Below are 21,591 nucleotides of genomic sequence, written 5' to 3'. Positions count from 1 at the left end.
CAGTGGGGGAAAGTGGACCTGCTTTTTACACCAAATCTCTCAGCTTGTAGATCTACATTTTTTTTTAATATTAAGTTTTGAAAACTTGTGGAATGGAATGTTCTGCATAATGAGTACTTTTACTTTTCTTTTACATTTCAAGTTCATTTATTTGTCATTTACATGCTTGCACATGAAACGAAAATCATACTCAGGACCAGCAGTGTACAATAAAATGTATCAAAGCAAGATAACATGGCAGCATGACATACAGTACTGTATAACAGCACGCAGCAAGGCAGAACAGTTTACAATTTATTGGGGTTTAGAGGTTCAAGGTTCAAGGGTGTACTTTATTGTTACATCTTGTGTACAGGTACATAAGAGTCAAACTTATTTTGGTGTGGCTTCCTTCAGACAATGCACCAGCAGAGTTCATCAGTCTAACGGCCCCTTGGTAGAAGCTGCATTTAAGCCTAACAGTTTTTGGTACTCTAAGAATATTTTGATGGCAATACTTTTGTACTTTTACTCATGTGACATTTTGAATAGAGGAATTGTTATAGCAAAGTACTGTATTTCTATAACGTGGTATTGGTAGGCCTACTTTTACTGAAGTAAAACAGAAGTAAAACAATTCTAGTACTTCTTCCACCTCCTCTGAATAATCCAACACCTGTGCAAAGACACCACGCACACATGCACGCGCACGCACGCACGCACGCACGCACGCACGCACGCACGCACGCACGCACGCACGCACGCACGCACGCACGCACGCACACACACACACACACACACACACACACACACACACACACACACACACACACAGAACTATTATATATATATATATATATATATATATATATATATATATATATATATATATATATATATATATATATATATATATATATATATATATATATAGCTAAACTATAAGTATTCATGTTAACCAGTGAAGCCCTATTTTAGTAGCAATAAGCATATATACATGATGATTTTTTTTAATGATTAGATTAGATTAGATTAGATTCATTATTTATTAGATCTAAATCTACAAAGTAACTAGTAACTAATTAATTATAGTGGAGTAAAAACTCTTTTGTAGTCTTTTGTAGTATCAGAAAAAATCTAATACTCAAGTAGAGTGGAAGTGCCTGAATATTTACTGTCAGTACAGTACTCGACTAAATATACTTTCCCCCCAGTGCACCTACAAAATGACGACAAAGGTAAAAGAGTGTAGTGTTATAACACCATCTAGTGGGCATTACCTGTAATGTGATGAGGTTCACTTATGTGGGGAGCCTCTGATTGGTCAGTGGTCGGCTGTTTTGCAGTGTTGCCATGTCCGCTGAAAATAGAAATAACAGTCAGTAAATTTTCCGCTTACGTTGACTGACTGTTGATTGGTTAGCGCAGTTTCGCGATATTTGAAATCATTCCAAATCAAGGGTAAACTAAACAACGTTAAAAGGACCCCCATATTAATATGTATTTTTCCACAGACCCCCCCCCCCATCTGAAAATATGTTGTGCCAGGGACCCCCATACAAGATTTGTCTTGTTAAAATCTGTTTTTTCCCCCTGAAAATAACAGATCTACAAGCTCAGAGCTTGTAGATTTCAACTAGCCGTAACCTATTCGCTTCTTTTGGGCTTGTTTTCGTAGACCTGGTTGCTTATTTCCCTCGCAGAACCTGGCAACACTGCTGTTTTGCCCACGTGACTTTAAATGGCTGCCTGCATGTCTAGTAGAAGTGGTATGTGGCATGTTGTCTTTTAATACTTTATTTATTTACTAAGGTTACTAACGCCACCTTTGTGTTATTAATGCACGGTTGCTTTCAGGGTGTTTTGTTTTTGTATAAAAATCTATGATAGTCAGTGTCGTTGCCAACGGCAACCTGAGCTGCCTGAAAACCTCTTCATCCCTGTTAGCTCCATGCTAGCACCTAGCTATGGCTGTGAGACATACATACAATGTATTCTAGCTGTAGAATACAACTCTCGTAGACGTATTTATGATTCTGACGTTTTCAATCTACGAGAGTTGTAGGGTTCAACCCTAGCCCTGAAACATGACTGTCATACCATGACAGTCATGGTGCCGAGTCCCCCTGGTCTAAAGTTGTGTTCGATTTTTTCACATTGCCATCTCTCACATAAACATAAACGTTCAGATTTCAAATATAAAGTGCTTACCACCGAGCCACGGATGTTACAAGGCGATGCGGACCGCGATGAGTACCCGTATCTCCCGTATTGTTCAATAAAAAGCATTTTAATCCCATCGCCGTCCATTTTCTTTTTTTGTTTTTTTTTGTTTTGTAATGTATCAGAGTGCAATACACCTCCCAACCATTAGTGTCGCATGGTTGAAAGTATAGGAGACAATTTGGAGAAAATGGACGGCGATGGGATTAAAATGCTTTTTATTGAACAATACGGGAGATACGGGTACTCATCGCGGTCCACATCGCCTTGTAACATCCGTGGCTCGGTGGTAAGCACTTTATATTTGAAATCTGAACGTTTATGTTTATGTGAGCGATGGCAATCTGAAAAAATCGAACAAAACTTTAGACCAGGGGGACAGGGCACCATGACGCTTGTATACAAGCGTCATGTGAACCATGGCTAGGTTCAACCCCATGGACACAGGGACTTTCTGCACTATGCCCCGTAGACACTCCAAACATGTACAAATTGAAAATAAAGGTGCTTACCCCCTAGCCCCAAATGTTAACTCTCGCTACGGGGTAGTAGTTTAAATAAATAAGTGTTTTAATGCCGTCTGTGGCCGATTCTGTCGGAAGTTCCCGGTAACGCGCCCCATCTGGTGAGACCCGGAATTACACTCAATATAAACAGGAAGTAAACGAGGGTGAAAAAATGGCGTTCGGCCACAGACGGCATTAAAACACTTCTTTATTGAAATATATGGATTATTACATTAAACTACTACCCCGTAGAGACAGTTAACATATGGGCCTTGGGGGTAAGCACCTTTATTTTCAATTTGTACATGTTTGGAGTGTCTACGGGGTATAGTGCTGAAAGTCCCTGTGTCCATGAGAGTTGTATTCTACAGCTAAGGGACCCCCACTACATATTGTATCAAATTGTGTTGCAGATTAAACACTTCATAGATTTCACACATAGCTTCATAGACTTGTTTGACAGCACTGTCATTGTGTAGCCCTGAAACATGACTGTCATGTGAACCATGGCTATGTCATTGTGTAGCGTTGTGTTGGATTCATGTGATGTGTATTTTCAGACTTAGAAAACTTGTACTTAGTCTATTCAAAAATAGCAGATATACAAGCTCACAGCGCGGCACTGAGTGCTGTGCTACGAGCTTGTATATCTGCTATTTTTGAAAAATCTTGAATTTTTAACACAAATCTTTGCTTCTGGGGGTCCCTGGCACAACATATATCCAGGTGGTGGTCCATCAAATACATACATCAATTTGGGGGTCCATGGCACAAAAACGTTTTGAGAACGTTTAATGATGAATAACTAGTACAGTGACTGTGTTGCTGTCTCCACAGATGGACAGGACAGCATTCTGGAGCCCCTGTGTTTCCCAGATGAAACAGCCATCAGTAGCTGCAGCAGCAGCAGCGGTCTGGAGGAGGTGGTGGTGTGTTTCCTCTGCCCTGAATCTGCTCCGCTGTCCGACAAGGACCGCCTCCTCAAACATCTGGTCCTGGAGCATAAGCTGGTCATCTCTGACGTCAAGCTCATAGCCGACTTCCCAAAGTAAAACACACATGGCTGTCCTCTCCGTCTCTCCCTCAAACACACACATGTTCGGTGTAGACGTGGTTCTCAGACATTCTCATGTCAACCCCCCCTAATTGATAATGCATTTGGCCGCAGAGCCCCATCTGAGAATATTTTGTGCTAGGGAGGGACCCCTAGCACACCCCTAGATAATCGCAATTATTTTTGCATAATCGTCATAATAGTTTCCATGTTGAAAAATGTGCAGACATTTTCAAATTCTAAAAATAGCAGAAATAGCTGATCTGTTGTAAGCTTGTAGATCAGCTATTTCTACATATGTATAACGTTATTAAATGTCAATAATTTATTTTCGTTTTTAAGTTATTTGTCATATCTGCCCTTTGCAATTTCAGATTTTTTCCCCTTCATTTTCCATATGTTCCAATGTTCAATGCCAAACACAATTAAATCGTTAATCGCAAGTATTTGTGTGACAATTAATCGTCAACTTAAATTTGTAATCGTGACAGCTCTTTGAGAACCACTGGTGTAGAAGACTGATCTTTGTAGACAGTTATTTAACAGAAATGTTCAGATATTTGGCATATTCAGTATATTTTAGTGCACTTATATAATTTTTTTCTGCTCAATCAGGTACATGCTTTACTGGAAGGGCAGATTCTTAGAACAACCCTTAACAGATTTCTGCAGCGTGATAAAGACCAACTCCGAAGGCCCTGTTGGTGAGTAATGCTCATGGATTCAAGTTCTCCGTCGCCACGACTGATTTCAGTCATTAGGAAGCATGACGCGCACCGAAAGTAGCCGATCTACAAGCTCACAACACGTCACGCTGCCACGTCTTGTGAGCTTGTAGATCTGCTATTTTAAGATGAAAGACTTGAAGTGGTCAAACTAACAACAGAATACGTGTTCAGAAACATCTTCCATTCGCACGAACACCAGAAATAGCTGATCTACAATGTGACGATTGTAGATCGGCTATTTTCGGCACGTGAAAAGTGTATGTGTGGGTGTACCAACCAGTGATTGGTTGTCTTTACAGACATACAGGAACATTACTTCCTGCTCTGTGACGTGCTGCCTGAAGACCGAGGCCTGAGAGAGCAGCTCCAGCAGAAGAGACTGGTGAGCATTATTATTATTATTCATGGATTAAAGTTCATTTGGATTCCATAGAAGCCATCATGACCTATGGAAGCATGTCGTTCACTGAAAATAGCCGATCTACAAGTTCACAACACGTCGCGCTGCGACGTGTTGTGAACTTGTAGATCGGCTATTTTCCCTTATTAGTTATTTTAAGATCAAAGCGTATTACAAAGCATTACTATCATGGTCTAATATATAAAGTAATACGCCACAAGAGGCTGTGGTTTACCATGTCTCTCTCACTCTGTGACCACAGGTGGAGGTTCTAGAGCAACAGCAGAGGGAGAGAGATGACGCCACGTTTCAGCGCGTCTGCATGTTCTGCAGCGAGGAGTTCAGTGGAAACAGGTCTGGTGGTACAGATGGTCTACATACAAGCAGATCTACAAGCCCACAACACGTAGTATTGCTACGTGTTGTGAGCCTATAGATCTGCTATTTAAAGAACATCTTGAAATGTTTGGAATCATTTTTTCTCTTATGGAGGTCCTTGGCAGAATAGTTTTTCAGATGGGGGGGGTCCGCGGCCGAATACAAATACATTTTGGGCTATATTTACAAGTTTTACTGAGGCACTACACTGTCTCTGCATTTGATGTATGTGTTTACCTTGCTTATTGTAAGTCACTCTGGTTAAGAGTGTCTGCTAAATGCCTAAATTGTAAATAGTAAATTTAGGCAAGTCCTTGACTTGAAAATGTTTGAAAAACAGGCTGTGTGTTCACTTTGACTCGTTGCAGATCCACGTTGCTCAACCACATGGCCAGGGAGCACTCCTTCAGCATCGGGCTGCCAGACAACATCGTGTACTGCACAGAGTTCCTGAACACGCTACAGAGCAAACTAGACAAGTAAGAATCATCAGGGGTTTGCAATACTGCAATCAAAGTGGAGTCCGGTGGAAAATGTAACAACACAAATCTTGTAGGGGTGCCTGGCACAAAATATTTTCAGATGGGGGTCTGCGGCCAAATACACATTCAATGTGGGGGTCCTTGACATGAAAAAGCTTTATTTTTGTTTACGTGTGACACGTGTGTGCATGTGAGGGTGTGCGTGTTCATGCTAATTGCCTAAAAGCAAGGCGTTGCGTAAATGTTTCAAGGTGGGGAGCGAGGAGATTGATGGAACAAAATAATACAACGGAAATAGACACCGGCTACTTTTTCCCCCACATGATGCCAATATGGAACATTAGCAGTGGATTAATGGCTTTAAGTGCGAGCTGGAAAGGTGCTTTAACATAAATGAGTCTGATTTAATGGCTTCTTGGTTACTGCTCATGCACACAGGCTGTGTGCGCGCACACTGCATCGGGTGTCATGTTGTGGAGTCAACCACAGTATTGTTCATTCCTAGAGTGATACATTTGAATAGCTCCAAATGGAGCTATTGAAGCACAAAGCTGCATATCACTCCACATATCACTCTCAATTTCCTGCCATGGTCTGAAGACTCTCACCTCTTCAGATTATTATTACACCTCACTAGGGCTGCCTGTCACGATTACAAATGTTTTTGGTTTTCTGTTTGGTTTGTAGGCTTCATAATCACAAATTGATTGCACAGGGCGAATATGACAAATAACTGAAATATACAAAGAAATTACTGACACTTAATAATTGTATACTTAATTTTTCTTTTGAAACAGCGGATATAGCTGATAGCTGAGATTTGCTATTTCTGCTATTTTTGGAAAATGTATGAACATTTTTCAACATGGAAACGCTTCTGACGAGTATGCGAATTTCTCAAATAATTGCGATTAGACGATTATGTAATAATTATGACAGGCCTACACCGACCTCACCCCCCAGCACTAAATTCTTCTTGTATCCCTTCTTGTCAGTCTTTTCCTTCAATTAATGCTAGTATACTATACAGATATACTGTATCCTGGTCCCTTGTTCTCATGTATTGCTTGTACTTTGTAGATAACTTTTTTTTCTCTACCACAAATATTAAGAATGTCATTTAGATAGCATGTTGAGTAGACACATGCCTAGGTTCATTAATTACCTGGTATCCTATAGTTCATTTGACGCACTACATTGTTATCTCTACACTCTACTTATATGTGGTTATTAGTGTGGTTGCCCTAACAGGGCAACCAGACTATAGTAATCCTCACACTTTATTATTAATATAGATAAACAATAGTTTAGATCGTCTCTCCTCCCACAGTTTTTATTCCCCAATTTAGTGCCATATCTCAAAATGACCGTCTTGACCTGGAATCGTGCGCTTGTATTTTGCTAAGAGATTGGTTAAATAGTTTAATTGATATTGATTTATTAGTGCATTAAATTTCCCCATCCGCTTTAATGAAAAAGTGAAAAAACTCAAATTCAAGTATTTTTTTCTCTAAAACCGTAAGAGCTAGAGTTACCAGATTTGGAGAGGAGGTTCATAATTTAGTCCGAAATTATTGAAAAAATAATCACACCAATCGGCCACATGGTGGCGCTATAACAGCCCCCTTTACGTTTTGGCCTATAACTCTTGAACCGTAGGTCGTAAAATAAAAATTTATTTTCCCCTGGATTCCTTGGGTCACGACGCATCTCCCCATATAGGCCACGCCCATTTGCGTCAGGATAGATTTTCCGCCATTTTGAATTTTCTTCAAAACACACTTTTAGCTCCTCCTCCCACATATTTTGTCCAAATTTAACAAAAATCGGTACACATGATCTCTGGGTCCATGCGATAAACATATCCAAACGGCATTTTGATATTCCTTACCGTTCGTCCGTAATTGGCTTCCGAAGTTAGTGGGAGGGGCCCGTTTTATCAAAAATGCCAAAAATCACAAACAAAACGTCCAATCGATCCCAAATTTTAATCACATGTCGAGGGTGGTTTACTCAACAAATCCCCAAAATAATTTCCACTTTGATCCATAGGGGGCGCCACAAATGCTCAGAATGTAACCGTTTGATGCAAAAACCTTATTTTGGGGGGATCAATCCTCTCAAAATGAAACGCAAGTGATCTAAGGAGTTACGTGACAATGTAATTGGCACAGCCTCCGACGGTATTCCTCCCAGCGTATTCCTCGAGTCCCGGCGACAGCGACCCGCGACTAGCGTCGGTGCAACCACACTCTGCAATTGCCCAGAATTGCGACGCGTCTAGTTGACCTTATTGTTTACTGGGTAATACTGACTGTGACTTTGTTGTCCTCATTGTGTGTGTGTGTGTGTGTGTGTGTGTGTGTGTGTGTGTGTGTGTGTGTGTGTGTGTGTGTGTGTGTGTGTGTGTGTGTGTGTGTGTGTGTGTGTGTGTGTGTGTGTGTGTGTGTGTGTGTGTGTGTGTGTGTGTGTGTGTGTGTGTGTGTGTGTGTGGTTGTCAGTCTACAGTGTCTGTACTGTGAGAAGACATTCAGAGACAAAACCACTCTGAAGGATCACATGAGGAAGAAAGCACACCGCCGCATCAACGCCAACAACCCCCAGTACGACCGCTTCTATGTCATCAACTACCTGGTAGGCCTGCCTGGCACTGCTATTAGAGGCAATTATTGGAGATAATCGCAATAACCTTTAAATAATCTTTAGCATTTTTTCCATTGCTGGATTTATGCGGTGCGCCGTAGATCGGCTATTTAAAATATATATATATAATCAAATGAATAAGTATATGGCCCGAGTTCCAGTGTTCAATGCCAAAAACACATTAAATCACTAATCATCATTTGAGAGTACCCGTTTGTTTATCAGCTGCAATTTTATAGTGTTCCAGTTCCAAATGTATCTGCTCACTTCTTTGTGTCATCACTTCCAATTTCACTTCTTTATCCTGAATCATGTATTCTCTCTCCTGATTGGATAAAATTAGTATTCCGACCTGAAAAGTGTTGAGACAGGGAGACCCCTGTCATATATACTGTAGCAATGATTACTATCACAATATAGAGTCGTTTATACACTTATTTTAACAAACAAATAAACCTTACACCACTTCTAATGGACTCCCATCATTTCCATGTTTCTATCAGGAACTTGGAAAGACATGGGAGGAAGTCCAGTCTGAGGACGACCGTGAGATGGCTGATGACGAAGACGAGTAAGTTCTAGAACTCTTAAGGACCACCAGAGTCAACATGCATTCAACAGCAGTCACTTCTGTACTACATAAATGTCTTTGATCTCCTCAGTGATTGGTCAGATTGGCAGGCTCATCCAGTGTGTGCAGTGTGTTTGTTCTGTGAACAACAGTCTGAAACCATGGACAAGATCTACACACACATGCAGGTACAATACAACACTCCACTGTACGGTTGTAGAACAGTATGTAGTGTGCTTTAAGAGCAAAATGGCTGCTGTGTGAATATGATCAATTATTTTCTTCTTCCTTGTCTGTTTAGAAGGTTCATGGTTTCGACCTCCACGGGTTGATAACAGAGCTCAGTGAGTAATACTCTGTTAAACTTATTTCATTAGTAGTTACTATTAGGCATGTTCAAGATTGCTCTTCAAGAATAATAATATGTGGTCATTAATTTCCTGTGTTCAACCTCAGATCTCAAGTTCTACCAGCAAGTCAAACTGGTGAACTACATCCGACGGGAGATCCACCAGTGTCGCTGCTATGGCTGCCAGGAGAGGTTTGTCTCCAAAGACGAGGCCCTGCGTCACATCATGGACTCTGGTCACGTCATGAAGCTACCACAGATATCTGCATGGGACCAACCTCAGTAAGTTCAGTACATTTTATTAAAATTCACTTTTAGACTGTAGAGCATTGTGTTCAATTGTTTTGCAGATTAAACTTTTTCATAGATATCATAGATCATCATCAGTGTTTTTTAGTTTGTTCTTTCTGACGTTTAACCACTTAAACCTTTTGCTCTGTACTTGGTTTGCTCCTTTTTCCCTCTACACCAAACCTCTTTGCCGAAAATAGCCGATCTACAACCTTGTTGATCTTCTATTTTCTTCTAATGCCCCCCCCCCTCGTAAATTAACGCCCTACTTGATCATACTACAACTACAGCGTCACACAAAAGCATCAAAAGTAGCAGATCCACAAGCTCGAAAAGCGGCGCGTTTTGAATCCTGTTTCGGACATATGAGGTTTCCATCCGACAGAGACGATATGTTGTTAGGGACCAAAGTGGTGGACAGACAGAGCCGTCCTTAGAGCCCTGCCGTTAGCTGGACTACATAAACGACTGCTGAAATGTTTGCTGCTGCTTTTAACCAAACTTTTCTCACTCCGTAGCACTTTTACACACTGATCATGGGATTAATCCATCAGCATTGATCTCACTGCGTGGACTTGCTTGTTCAGGCTGTATTTAGTAGTGCTCCAGTATTGATTCTTCAGCTTTGCTCTGACCTACGCACCACACTCTTAACTGCACTCCTTTAGGCTCAGTGTCCCATTGCTACTGCTACTGTTTCACTGCTCAATATGTTTTCTGCTGCATCAACGCAAGTCTAATTCCTGCTCTTGTCTAATAGACTGTTTGTGAAGTAAACGTCACGTGTTGTGAGCTTGTAGCTTGGCTTTTCTTTTTGTTTATAGGGCTTGCAGTGCGTGGTTAAAGGAGTAGTTCACCCAAAACGACGTATTTTCTAATCAATTACACACGCCTTGAAACCTTGAATTAATGGAGATTTATTTTGTTTTTGTCGCATTCCTGGGCCAATAATTTGATGGCCAGGTGGCCGGAGACTCTGCCGGTCATCAAACTATTGGCTCAGGATTGCGACAAAAACAAAACAATCTGCATGAATTCAAGGCTTCATGGGGTGTGTAATTGATAGAAACTAAGTTTTTTGGGGGTGAATAAAAGGAAGTTCAGCTCATGAAATTTTTGTATATTGACTGTATTTGATTGCTTATAAGTTAAATATATCGTTCGAAACATGAGTAATCGATGGTCTAATCAGGATCGGACCCAATCTAAACATCCTCTGTCCTCAGATAGATATTATTACCAAGTATAAAATAGAGCTTAAGTGGTTAATGTATGATTTGTAATAATAATAATATAAATCTACAAAGTAAGAATAAAGTAAAAAGTGCAACCTTTTCCTCTGAGATGTACTGTGGTGCAGTAGAAGTATAAAGTACATAAAATGGACATACACAAGTAAAGTAAACGCACCTCAAAATTGTACCTAAGTACAGTACTTTACTTGAGTAAATGTACTTGGTTAATTTTCCACAACTGGTAGTAAATGTGTAATATCTCTCCGTCTCTCCTCAGATACTTCTTCCCCACCTATGAGAACGATGCATTGCTGTGTGGTCTGTCGGACAGTGACAGCGACAGTGAGGGCACAGCGCCCCGCGGTGGGGACGTGCCTGTCATTGCAGAGGACATGGCCAACCTGAGGGTGCTAAAGCAGACCAGCGTTCTCAACCAACTCCTGAAGAACAGAGGCCCGTACAACTAGTTCAGTGGTTCCCCAACCTTTTTCCCTTGGCGCGCACATCTGACAAACACTGAGACCCCACACTCTTGTACTTTTCAGACATGTTAATCACTTAATTCCTATATAGTTCTCGTACAGTGAAAATAACCAATCTATCGTTGTGAGCTCGTAGATCAGCTGTTTTCACTATTTTTGAAAGCTTTTGATGACAAGTCATCATGACAAAGCAAGTTTTGTGCAACATGCTTTAAAATGTCTGACTACTTCCAAACAGACAAGGCCTCGTACTCCCGGTGTGTTAAGGACCTTCGGTCTTCCCTGTCAGGCAGCAAATGCAAAAAAAGAACCTGTTCCAATGGATCAATCATGTAGTTATTTAGTTAGCTTAATCATTTTCATTGGTTCATAAAACCAACAGACAGGTTGGCACTTTACACAGCACTGTTTAAATCATGAATTTACAAAAAATGCACACTGTCAGTCTGTTGCACAACTGGCCTGAATAAAAAAATAAACTTCCTATGTTGGGCATATCATTATAGGTGGAAATGCTTGTATATCAATAATTTGTTTCATGACAAAAGATGAAATATAGAGACAGTTTCTGCCCGACAGCGACGAAATGCAGATGGACCCTTACGGGCCCATTTGGTTCCATTTGTACACTCAAGAGTTAAGGGGGTCTGTTGTCAAATGCAGAACAAACAGGTTGTCCTTGAAATTTAAAATGTTCCTTTTGCTTGCCGGTTGCCACTACTGGTTTAGCTTGCAAGCAGTAAACACAGCATTTCACATCAACTCAAACGTGAGTTAGCAGTGCATTTTATTTGGGTGTAACTGCAAAATGGCAAGATTATGGATTATTATCGTGATTCTCAATGAGTTGCTGTAAAAATTAGATTTTGCTCGTTTCTCAGTATTCCCAAGTGAATGTAATAAGACACTTTTTTTTTTACAAATTGCAACTTGTATAATAATGAATTAATTGTATCAAAACATCATGAAATGTGAAATAGCATGCAGAAAATTGTAAAGTCTCCTCAAAGATATATTTATCATTTTTAATAAATGCTTGGTGATCATATCCATTAATATGTCCTACTGTAGTTGTTGGTACGGTGTACACACTAACTAATGTCCCAGATACATTTATTTTTACCTTCCACAGCTATTTCTCAGTCTTTGTGCTCTTTGCTTGCGTCACACTGTCGGTTTTTGTGCCCTTTGCTGGAGTCACATTGTCAGTCTTTGTGCTCTTGGCTGGGGTGACGTTTTGGGAGGCCTTCCCCAGGACCACCTGTCTGATGGTGGAACCAAACTGCAGGGTGCTCAGAGTCTCTGCCACGTTGTTCTCATCTGGACTGACGTTCACAAACACACAGCACTGCAGAGAGAAAACCACATCATACAACATTAGGGCTGGGCAATTAACTAACTATATTGAAACCGATATTTAGAACTAATAACCAACTTAACTCATTCACTGCCACTGACGTAAAAAACGTAATTTTTCCCGTTTACCAATCCTGCCACTGACGTAAAAAACTTTTTTTTTTAGTTTTTGTTTCAAATTTGACCCAAAGACCAAGGAGATATGATTGTTTAAAGATCTAGACTCCCATCCAGTTCCTTGTTAACTTAAAACTTAAAAATTCTGTATCTCGGCTCCTGAGTACTTTTTTTTTTCGATGAAAAATCTCTGGCAGTGGGCAAACGCGGCCAGCAATAATTGTGGCAGTGAATGAGTTAATCTTGCTCATGTAGATTAATAAATAATCAAGTTTCAAGGTTTTAATAAATAAAAATAAAAGGTCTTCTGTATTAATACAGGTAGTTGGATGTTCAGTGGTGGCATACAAAGATATTGAAAATAGCTGATATATACATTGCTGATAAACAATCTGTTTGATTGGCATAGCAGCATATTTGAACGGGAAACACGTTGGGAATTAAGGTATCATCTGCGTTTCCATTTCAAATCTGCTGCTGAGTCAATTAATGAAGCTGTAACAGCGAGTATGCCACCTTCTGTAAACCTGAGACTACAGTCATGCACAGAGCCGATTGGCAGTGATTGAGTGGTACTACTGTACCTTAGCGTCTCCGCTGAGGCAGGGCTGCAGCAGGTGTGTGAGTTTGGAGTTCCTGAAGGGAATATGGAGGGCATTACACCTCAGAGCACTGAACACCTGGGGAAGAAATAGGAAACATGTTAACCAACCCTAGTGTCACTTTTCTGGGTGTGTCATAACAGGACATTTGGGGAAAATAGCATCTCTTTCTGATTGAGAGATTTGGTTCTTATAAATAAGAAATACAGCCATATAAAGGGCTATACCTGTCCCAGCGCTGTGAGGGACTTGTTGATGGCAGCAGCCTCCACCAGTCTCTGGCCCTGGGCCTCGGTCTTGGAGATGCGTTCAGAGCCTGCCAGGTCACACAGCGTCAGGGTCCCACGTGACGTCACTCCTGACACACCGTCCACCCCCTCCACCATCAGAGTGACGACCAGGTGAGAGCGAGAACTGAGGGGGAACATTAAGAAAGACGTTCGAAAGCACAATGACACTCTAGTGCAGGACGGGTCTTCACCCCTAGGGGGTCCTCAGAGTTGCTACAGGGGGGTCGCCAAATCTTTGTGCGACAGGAATTGTTTTTTTGTTGTTTTTTTACATTAACCACTCCAAACCTATAGCATCCTTATTCTGAGGGGAACATTAGCCAAAAATCTGCTATTTTCAGCAAAAAAAAATTGGTGTGGAGGGAAAAAATAGACCAAGTACAGAGCCAAGTATTGAGGGTTTAAGTTGTTAAATGTCTAAAAATACACATTAACATGAATAATCCAACTTATGAACAGAGAAAATAGTGTGTAAATAAACAAACAAACAAAAAAACATGAATTCACACAACACTGATGATAGTGCTGTCAAACAAGTCTATGAAGCTATATATATCTATGAAAAACTTTAATCTGCAACACAATGTTATACAACGTGTAGTGGGGGTCCCTGCTTCATCTCTCTCTCTCAGCTAACTTGAGCTAAGGGGTCCTTGGCCTGAAAAACATTGAAGACCCCTGGTCTAGTGGTAGAGGTTTGGGTCATGTACCGGTAGTTTAGTTACCTTAGTAACTACACAAACTAGTCCTAGATGGAACTAGTCCAACTGGTGAGATATCTTGCTCCCTTGCGCCCATGATTAGAAATGAACAATCCAAGTAATAATTCCCTCGTACCTCTCTATATTCATCTTGGTGGATGCAATCTTCCTGTTCTTCTGTCCCATCTCCATAACGTTCAGAATATCCGCCTCGGTTTTGACTTCCACTTGCGTCAGGCCGGGCACAGAGATGGATTTGCCCTGAGCGCGGATGTCTAACGTACCGCTGGGGGATTTGGTCAGAAGGTCATTCAGGCCGTCGTTGTAGATCTCCAACATGGATATCTGAAACAGAAAGGTGTTGTACATTAGTATCACTGTTGTTTGGAGTGCTACAATTAACTGCTTTCAACCTGGCGTCTCTATTTTGGTCATGTCATTATTTTGTAGGCAACATGTTTCAAGAATGTATTTATTTTCCCCCAAAATAGTGATATTATCAGATCCATAAGCTTACAATGCACCATGATGCGACACGTTGTGAGCTTATAGATTGACTATTTTTTCAAATAGGGCTTAAAGGGGGTGTAAGTGATATTCTTTTTGTCAAAATAATTGCTAAATGTCTCTATATTCTAATAGTAACCATTGCTATAGAGTGCTGAAAAAGAATGCTGTTGATAAATTATCTTTGTGGTGTTCTCTCTCTCTCCTTATTGGATCAAATAGGTATCCCAACCAGAACATTTATTTTCTGTTAACTAAAAACTGGAGAGAAAGGGGGGACCGTTACTGAACAAACACTCTAGTCTACACAATGATTACTATCAAAAACTTTTTCTTTCAACAAAAATCATTTACACCACCTTTAAGTGGCTCAAATGGACTGAGGGTACAAATCACCTTCCAATGGTGTTGTTCATGTGAGAGTATACCTTAAGAGTATACGTGATCTTCTCTTTTGCTGCACAAATGCGCAGAAGTTCTCGGACAGACCTGAGGAAGCCACACACACACACACGCCCACACACACGGACGGACACACACACACACACACACACACACAGGCCAACATGTAACACCTATCTGTACGGCGGCAAACACAGGTAACCCTAAACGGCATAAAGAGGCTCATGTTGCATATCTGGTTGTGGAGGCTTAAAGGGATAGTTCACCCCCAAAATGACTTTTTTTCCTATCCTATTTTACACACTCCATGGAGGCTTGAATTCATGGAGATTTTTTAGTTTTTGTCACATCCCTAAGCCAATAATTTGATGACCGGTGTCAACTTTGCGTTTCCTACCGGAGACATTAGCATCTTTCCGCCGGTCATCAAATTATTGGCTGAGAAATGCGACACAAACAAATAAATCTCCATGAATTCAAGGCTTCATTGGGTGTGTAATTGATAGAAAATAAGTAATTTTTTGGGTGAACTATCCCTTTAAGTTGAACACACAGCCGACCTACAAGCCTGCAACGCTTCACAGATGCGACACGTTGCGGGCTTGTAGATCAGCTATGTTTGGTGCAGTACGCCACGGCACCATCACACGACGAAGCATGAAGTGAGATCATGGTCTTTCACAAGCCTCAGAAATGAAACCCTAGCTCTTTCTCTGTGTAAGCCGAGTCCGTTCCTCCGTACACAGCCACTGATAACATATTGATGCCCTGTCGTCAGACAATTAGTGTCGCTTGTCCCATACTTGATAATTGTCACACGTCTACTATTCTTCTCCTTGTTCTCAGGGGTCATCAGTCTGTCTGTACACGGACACATGTGTCCTTGGCACGACTTGTCCATGTCTGTGGCAAATCTTTGATTATTATTTTTGTTAGAATTATTTTAAAAGGAACTGTACATCAGGGGTCTTCCACGTTTTTCATGCCAAGGACCCCCTAGCTGAGACTGAGAGAGAGATGAAGCAGGGACCCCCCATTACATATTGTATACAATTGTGTTGCAGATTAAACTTTTTCATAGATTTCACAGATAGCTTCATGGACTTGTTTGACAGCACCTATCATCAGCACATGTTGGATTCATGTTAATGTGTATTTTCAGACATTTAACCACTTAAACCTAGCCTGGCTCCAGCCCCTGAATCGCTAGCCACGCCCATTAAAAAAATATGTTCAGGCGATTAAACGAAATGAAAATTCAGGCTGAGTGTCAGGCTAACTTAAACCCTCAATACTTAGTAAACTTGACCTTTCACTCTGTACTTTGTCTGCTCTTTTTTCCCCACTCTACACCTCTATGCAGAAAGTAGCCAATCTATAAGCTCACAACACGTCGCGCTGCGAGGTGTTGCTTGTAGATCTGCTATTTTTGGTTAAAGTTCTCCTCAGAATAGGGATGCTAGGGTTCAAGAGTATAGAGGTTAATGTAAAAAAAATCCTATCACACAGATTTGGCGGCCCCCCTGTAGTAACTCTCCCGGACCCCCTGTTGAAGACCCCTGCTTTACATTGTAATGTTCTCATTTTGTTGAAAGCATTGACTGTACTGTACCCAATTATTGAAATCCCAAACATGGAATAGACTTGGACTATTTTGCACTGATGCCTGTATACAACCAGCAGTATACAGTGGCTGACTTGCCAGTCTCCAGGTTTTCTTCTGAATAGGTAGGACACTGAATTCAATTAATACAGAAATACTATCGTTTTAAAATGTGTAGCACATTGGAATAAACACTATTAGGAGTCCAAAAGTATCTGCACTTTAAGGGCTAGGTCTATGTGTTTCTGGTAATATGAAGCTTTTGTATGTCTGTGACTAAAATAAAGTTTGACAAAAATGTCAGCCACCATCATCAGCGGTCAATAATTATTACCACAAACACCAAGCCCTAAATGTACTGTATGGCTACTAGTGGACTCCTAATGTGTCATAGTTTAATGATAGTATTTGTGCATTCATTAAATCAGTGTCTTACCTACTCTGAAGAAAACCAGGACACTTGCAAGTCTTAGTCAGCCGCTGTATACTGGCTGTACACATGCATCAATGCAGCATGGTCCAAGTCTATTATGTATACTGGCTGCATACATGCATCAATGCAGCAAGTCTATTCCATGTTTAGGATTTCAATTATTGGCCCTTATCAATACAGTCAGTGCTTTCTTTTCACATTACATGAACAAAATTAGAGTATTATAATGAAAACAAAAAAGGTTTTGACACATTGTGTCCGTGTAACAGACACATTGTTGACCTCACTGCCGTGCTGCTATAACAGCTGAATTTCCCTCGGGATGGATAAAGGTCTGTCTAGTATCCATGGTCTGAGTTTAGAGACACTACAGAGGGACTATATTTTGGTTGAAATATTGTAGGCTATCATTCAGAGGATATGCCGTCAGTGGTAGCCTTAAAGGTAGTGTAAGTGATATGTTTTGTTAAAACAAAAAGTTATTTGTTAGTAGTAATCATTGCTATAGATTGTTTGTACTCATTAGTAATAAAGTATAGTTTAGTAGTATATATTATAGTGCTGTGGTTCCAATTTTGTCTGCTCATTTGTTTTGTTCATCACTTCTAATGTAACTTGTTTATCATAACATGAGTTAACAATGAGTTTTCTCTCCTGAGTGGATGAAATTGGTATCCCAAAATGAAAATGTATTTTTTGTTTACTAAAGAGCTGGATAGACAGGGAGACCCCTGTTAGTGAACAAACAAACACTGATAGCTATGATTACTATCAGAATATATAGCTATATAACACTTCGAACAAAAATATCACTTACTGCATTAAAGTGTTCTTAATATTGCCTGCATCACTTACGTCCAAAGCACTACGATCTTTTTCTGCAGAAGCACTGTGTGGTTCTCACCTGATGTTGACTCCAGGGTTATCGCTGCTACCCATCATGGTGTAGGTCTTTCCGGAGCCCGTTTGACCGTAAGCCAGTATGCAGACGTTATATCCATCCACACAGGAGGTGATTATCGGCAAGGTCCCTTCAAACACCTCTTCCTGCACACCAGAAAACAGTTTGCGTTTCGAGCTTGTAGAGCTGCTACTTTTGATGTTTTTGTGTGACGCTGTAGCGTGATCAAGTAGGGCGTTCATTTACGAGAAAAACACAAAGGGTTGGAATATGGAGATAAGAGGTTTCTGCCCGACAGCAACGTAATTAAAATGCACTGTTTTTTTAAAAGTCTGCATCTGCACCCATAATCACAGTAACTGTAGGGCAGGTGTAAGGTAAACCCTACTGGAAACTTGTGGATTGCAATATCGGTATCAGTCGATTTGACCCTGGACCCCACCAGAACAACGACTACTTGGGCCTTAAGCCCATGACCCACCTAATTCTAACACACTTTGCTGGTTTGGCTCAGGGTAGAAGACAGGGTTAAGCAAATATCAATGGGATTGGTATTGAAGATAGGCAGGGACAGTGCCCTCAATACCCTGTCTAACTACTTCTCCTAAAGTGAGTGACACCCACAGCCTCAACACTAGAGGGATCAACCATGAGCTGGTACCAAATTTAGAACAAACATGGGGAAATTCTCATTCTACTGCTCTGCCACCAACATGTGGATTGCCCTGACACCATCCAATAAAGGATGTGTATCACTGGTCTATTTCAAAAATTGGCCAGAAAAAAACATCTATCAGGAGACCACAAGAGGAGGTAAATGTAAATTCCCATCGTAAGGAGGTGCCATTCACTGCCACCGTTTTACCTTTTTCTCCTTTCTACATATACTGTAGTGTTTGTATTTGTTGATGACATGTATTATTGTGTAAATGTTTTATGCTACACTGATTAATTGAATACATACATACTACATAAGACCACAATGGAAACAAGTCCCCAGGACCTTTTTTGTGTTATCCTTTAGCCTAAATGTTTTACTGTACCACTCGCTGTTTACATTTCTGACTAATAAAGTATTCAATCAAAACTGATCTAAACCACATCTTACCTGCGAGGTGCTGGGAGGGTAAACCTTGTCGAACTCAAACTTTTTCTTCCCTCCTTTGTGGTCGACCACCATTTCCTGTTCCGAGGTGGTCTCCAGACACCCGCTGGCGGCGGCCTTCCCGCCACGACAGCGACAGAACACCCTGATGTTGCCCTGCAGCTCCAGTAGCTTGTTGTACAGGCTCTTCCTCTCCAGCGCCTCCTTCCTGTAGAGGGAGCGCAGTTCTGCCGCCGCCCCCGCGGCCTTCGCTTCCACCTGACCCACTTCTGCCACCGCCCCCTTCAGCTGCTCCAGGTGGTTCTGCATGTCTTTAATTGTCTGTCGCACCTGGGGGTTGGTTGTCGCCATCGTTCAATAATTAGTGACAATTAAAGGTACTGTAATGATATGTATTTGGCTGCGGACCTCCATCTCAAAAATATTTTGAGCCAGGGATTACCACTAGCAAAGATTTGAGTTAAAGGAGTGGTTCACCCAAAAACTTAAAATCTTATTTTCTATCAATTACACAACCCACAAAGCCTCGAATTCATGTAGATTTTTTTGTTTTTTTTGTTTTTGTCCTAAGCCAATAATTTGATTACCGTCTCCTACCGGCTAATGTATCTGTGTGTGTATTTTCCTACCGGAAATACACACATTATTCATCAAATTATTGGCTTAGGAATGCGACAAAAACAAAAAAAAAATCCATGAATTCAAGGCTTCATGGGGTGTGTAATTGATAGATTATAAGTAATTTTTTGGGTGAACTACTCCTGTGTTGTTCGCTTCTAAGAAATATATACATTTAAAGAATTTCAAGATTTTTCAAAAATAGCAGATCTACAAGCTCATAGTGCGGCACGAAGTGACGCTCTGTGATTAACGCATTGCGCGCGTTTCAAGCTTGTAGATCTGCTACTTTTGATACTTTTGTGTGACGTTGTAGTATGACCAAGTAGGGTAGTTAATTTACGAAAAAACACAAAGTAAAAATGATATAGATAAGAGGTGGTCGCACCGTGGATCGCAGCTGCTTGGTGGACACGTTGAGGCCTCGGGTCAGCTGGCTGATCTGCCGCAGCTTGTCCGGGCTGGCGGTGGGGCTGGGATGGTCGGGCTTGGGAGGAGGCGGTAAGGACGGCTCGCGGCGGTTCAGCAGGGCTCGGATCTTCTCCTTGGCCTCCTGCTGGTCGGCCTCCAGCTCGGCCACCCTCTGGTTGAGGTGCTGGATGACGTCGGACATGTAGTGGGCCTCACGGGCCAGGTAGCTGTTCCTCTGGAACAGGTTCTCTGCCTCCTTCTCCTTGACCACCAGTCTCTGACTCAGTTCCTCTATGATCCGGTCCTTCTCCAGGTGGGCCCTATGGTATAGGACGTACAAATCACATTTCTGTTTGGCTTTTAGGCTTTGTAAACAAAATAAAAATCAACATGATTATGCAAAAATAATAAGAAATTACTGACATTATTTAATCATTTTTGACACGATTATGCAATATAATAATTGCATAATTTAACTTTTCGATTAGGCGATTATGTAATAATTGTGACAGGCCTAATTCTATATTTATACATTTTTATTGGTAAGTCACCACCAGTGTGGCAATGGTAAAATAAATGTCTGAATGAAATATTTTAAAAATATATGATATAAAAAAGAATCATCTATTCCAAACCTGAAGGAGTTTAGATCTTTGTAGCTGTGATCTCCAGTGGAGGAGGACCTCTGGAGCAGGATGTCTCCAAATATGGTCAGGTACACGGAGATGACCTCATCGGGGTCGTAGTTACACTGTCTGAGGGCCGCTGTGATCTCCTTCTGATCCACCAGCCCAGGGAGATAATCCTACACCAGGGTTAGTATAGTTAACTAAAATGAATCATATAACCAAAACTAGAATTGAAAAAAAAAAAAAAGAAGAAAAAAATGCTTTAGTTAACTGAAATAAAAACAAAAGCAAGGCTTTACAAAAAATTAGAACTAACTGAAACTTTATTGTGTGTTTACCAGGAAAGTAATGAGAGTAAAGTAATAAAAAAAAACGTATATTACTTTTTCAATAGTAACATAACTAATTACTATAACATTTTGAGTAATAATATTATAGTAACTTTTCCCCAAAAGTAATTAGTTAAAATGTTCTCGCGGCTTGGTGAAACTTGAGTCGAGACGTACAGTAGCGTGTGTTGTTGGAAGGATTAACGGTACAGTTCGTGTTTCACACCCAAACCGCAAAGATTCAAAACATAGGCTACGCTGCGTCG

The 21,591-nt window shown here is 40.9% G+C and overlaps 1 protein-coding gene across 1 annotated transcript; it reads left to right on the top strand.

Annotated features, from left to right (window-relative positions):
* The first annotated feature begins 1,710 nt into the window (after positions 1-1,710).
* znf277 (zinc finger protein 277) lies at positions 1,711-12,367 on the top strand. The gene is made up of 12 exons (XM_080438387.1): positions 1,711-1,748; positions 3,546-3,756; positions 4,378-4,466; positions 4,790-4,872; positions 5,153-5,244; positions 5,637-5,747; positions 8,252-8,384; positions 8,897-8,964; positions 9,056-9,152; positions 9,266-9,308; positions 9,421-9,595; positions 11,117-12,367. Exons 1-12 carry the CDS (start codon positions 1,721-1,723, stop codon positions 11,304-11,306), a joined length of 1,320 nt encoding a protein of 439 aa, XP_080294513.1. The 5' UTR covers positions 1,711-1,720; the 3' UTR covers positions 11,307-12,367.
* Positions 12,368-21,591: the final 9,224 nt, after the last annotated feature.

The sequence above is a fragment of the Gymnoscopelus braueri genome (genome assembly GCF_963280865.1).
Source record: "Gymnoscopelus braueri genome assembly, chromosome: 9".
NCBI lineage: Eukaryota > Metazoa > Chordata > Actinopteri > Myctophiformes > Myctophidae > Gymnoscopelus > Gymnoscopelus braueri.
Note: the sequence above shows the minus strand (reverse complement) of the source record. Positions and strands in the feature narration are given on the sequence as shown.

Coding starts and splice junctions, on each gene's coding strand:
- znf277 (XM_080438387.1), top strand. CDS start 1,721: ATGGCTGCCTGCATGTCTAGTAGAAGTG. Junction 4,467..4,789: donor CAACTCCGAAGGCCCTGTTG/GTGAGTAATGCT, acceptor TTGTCTTTACAG/ACATACAGGAACATTACTTC. Junction 5,245..5,636: donor GAGGAGTTCAGTGGAAACAG/GTCTGGTGGTAC, acceptor GACTCGTTGCAG/ATCCACGTTGCTCAACCACA.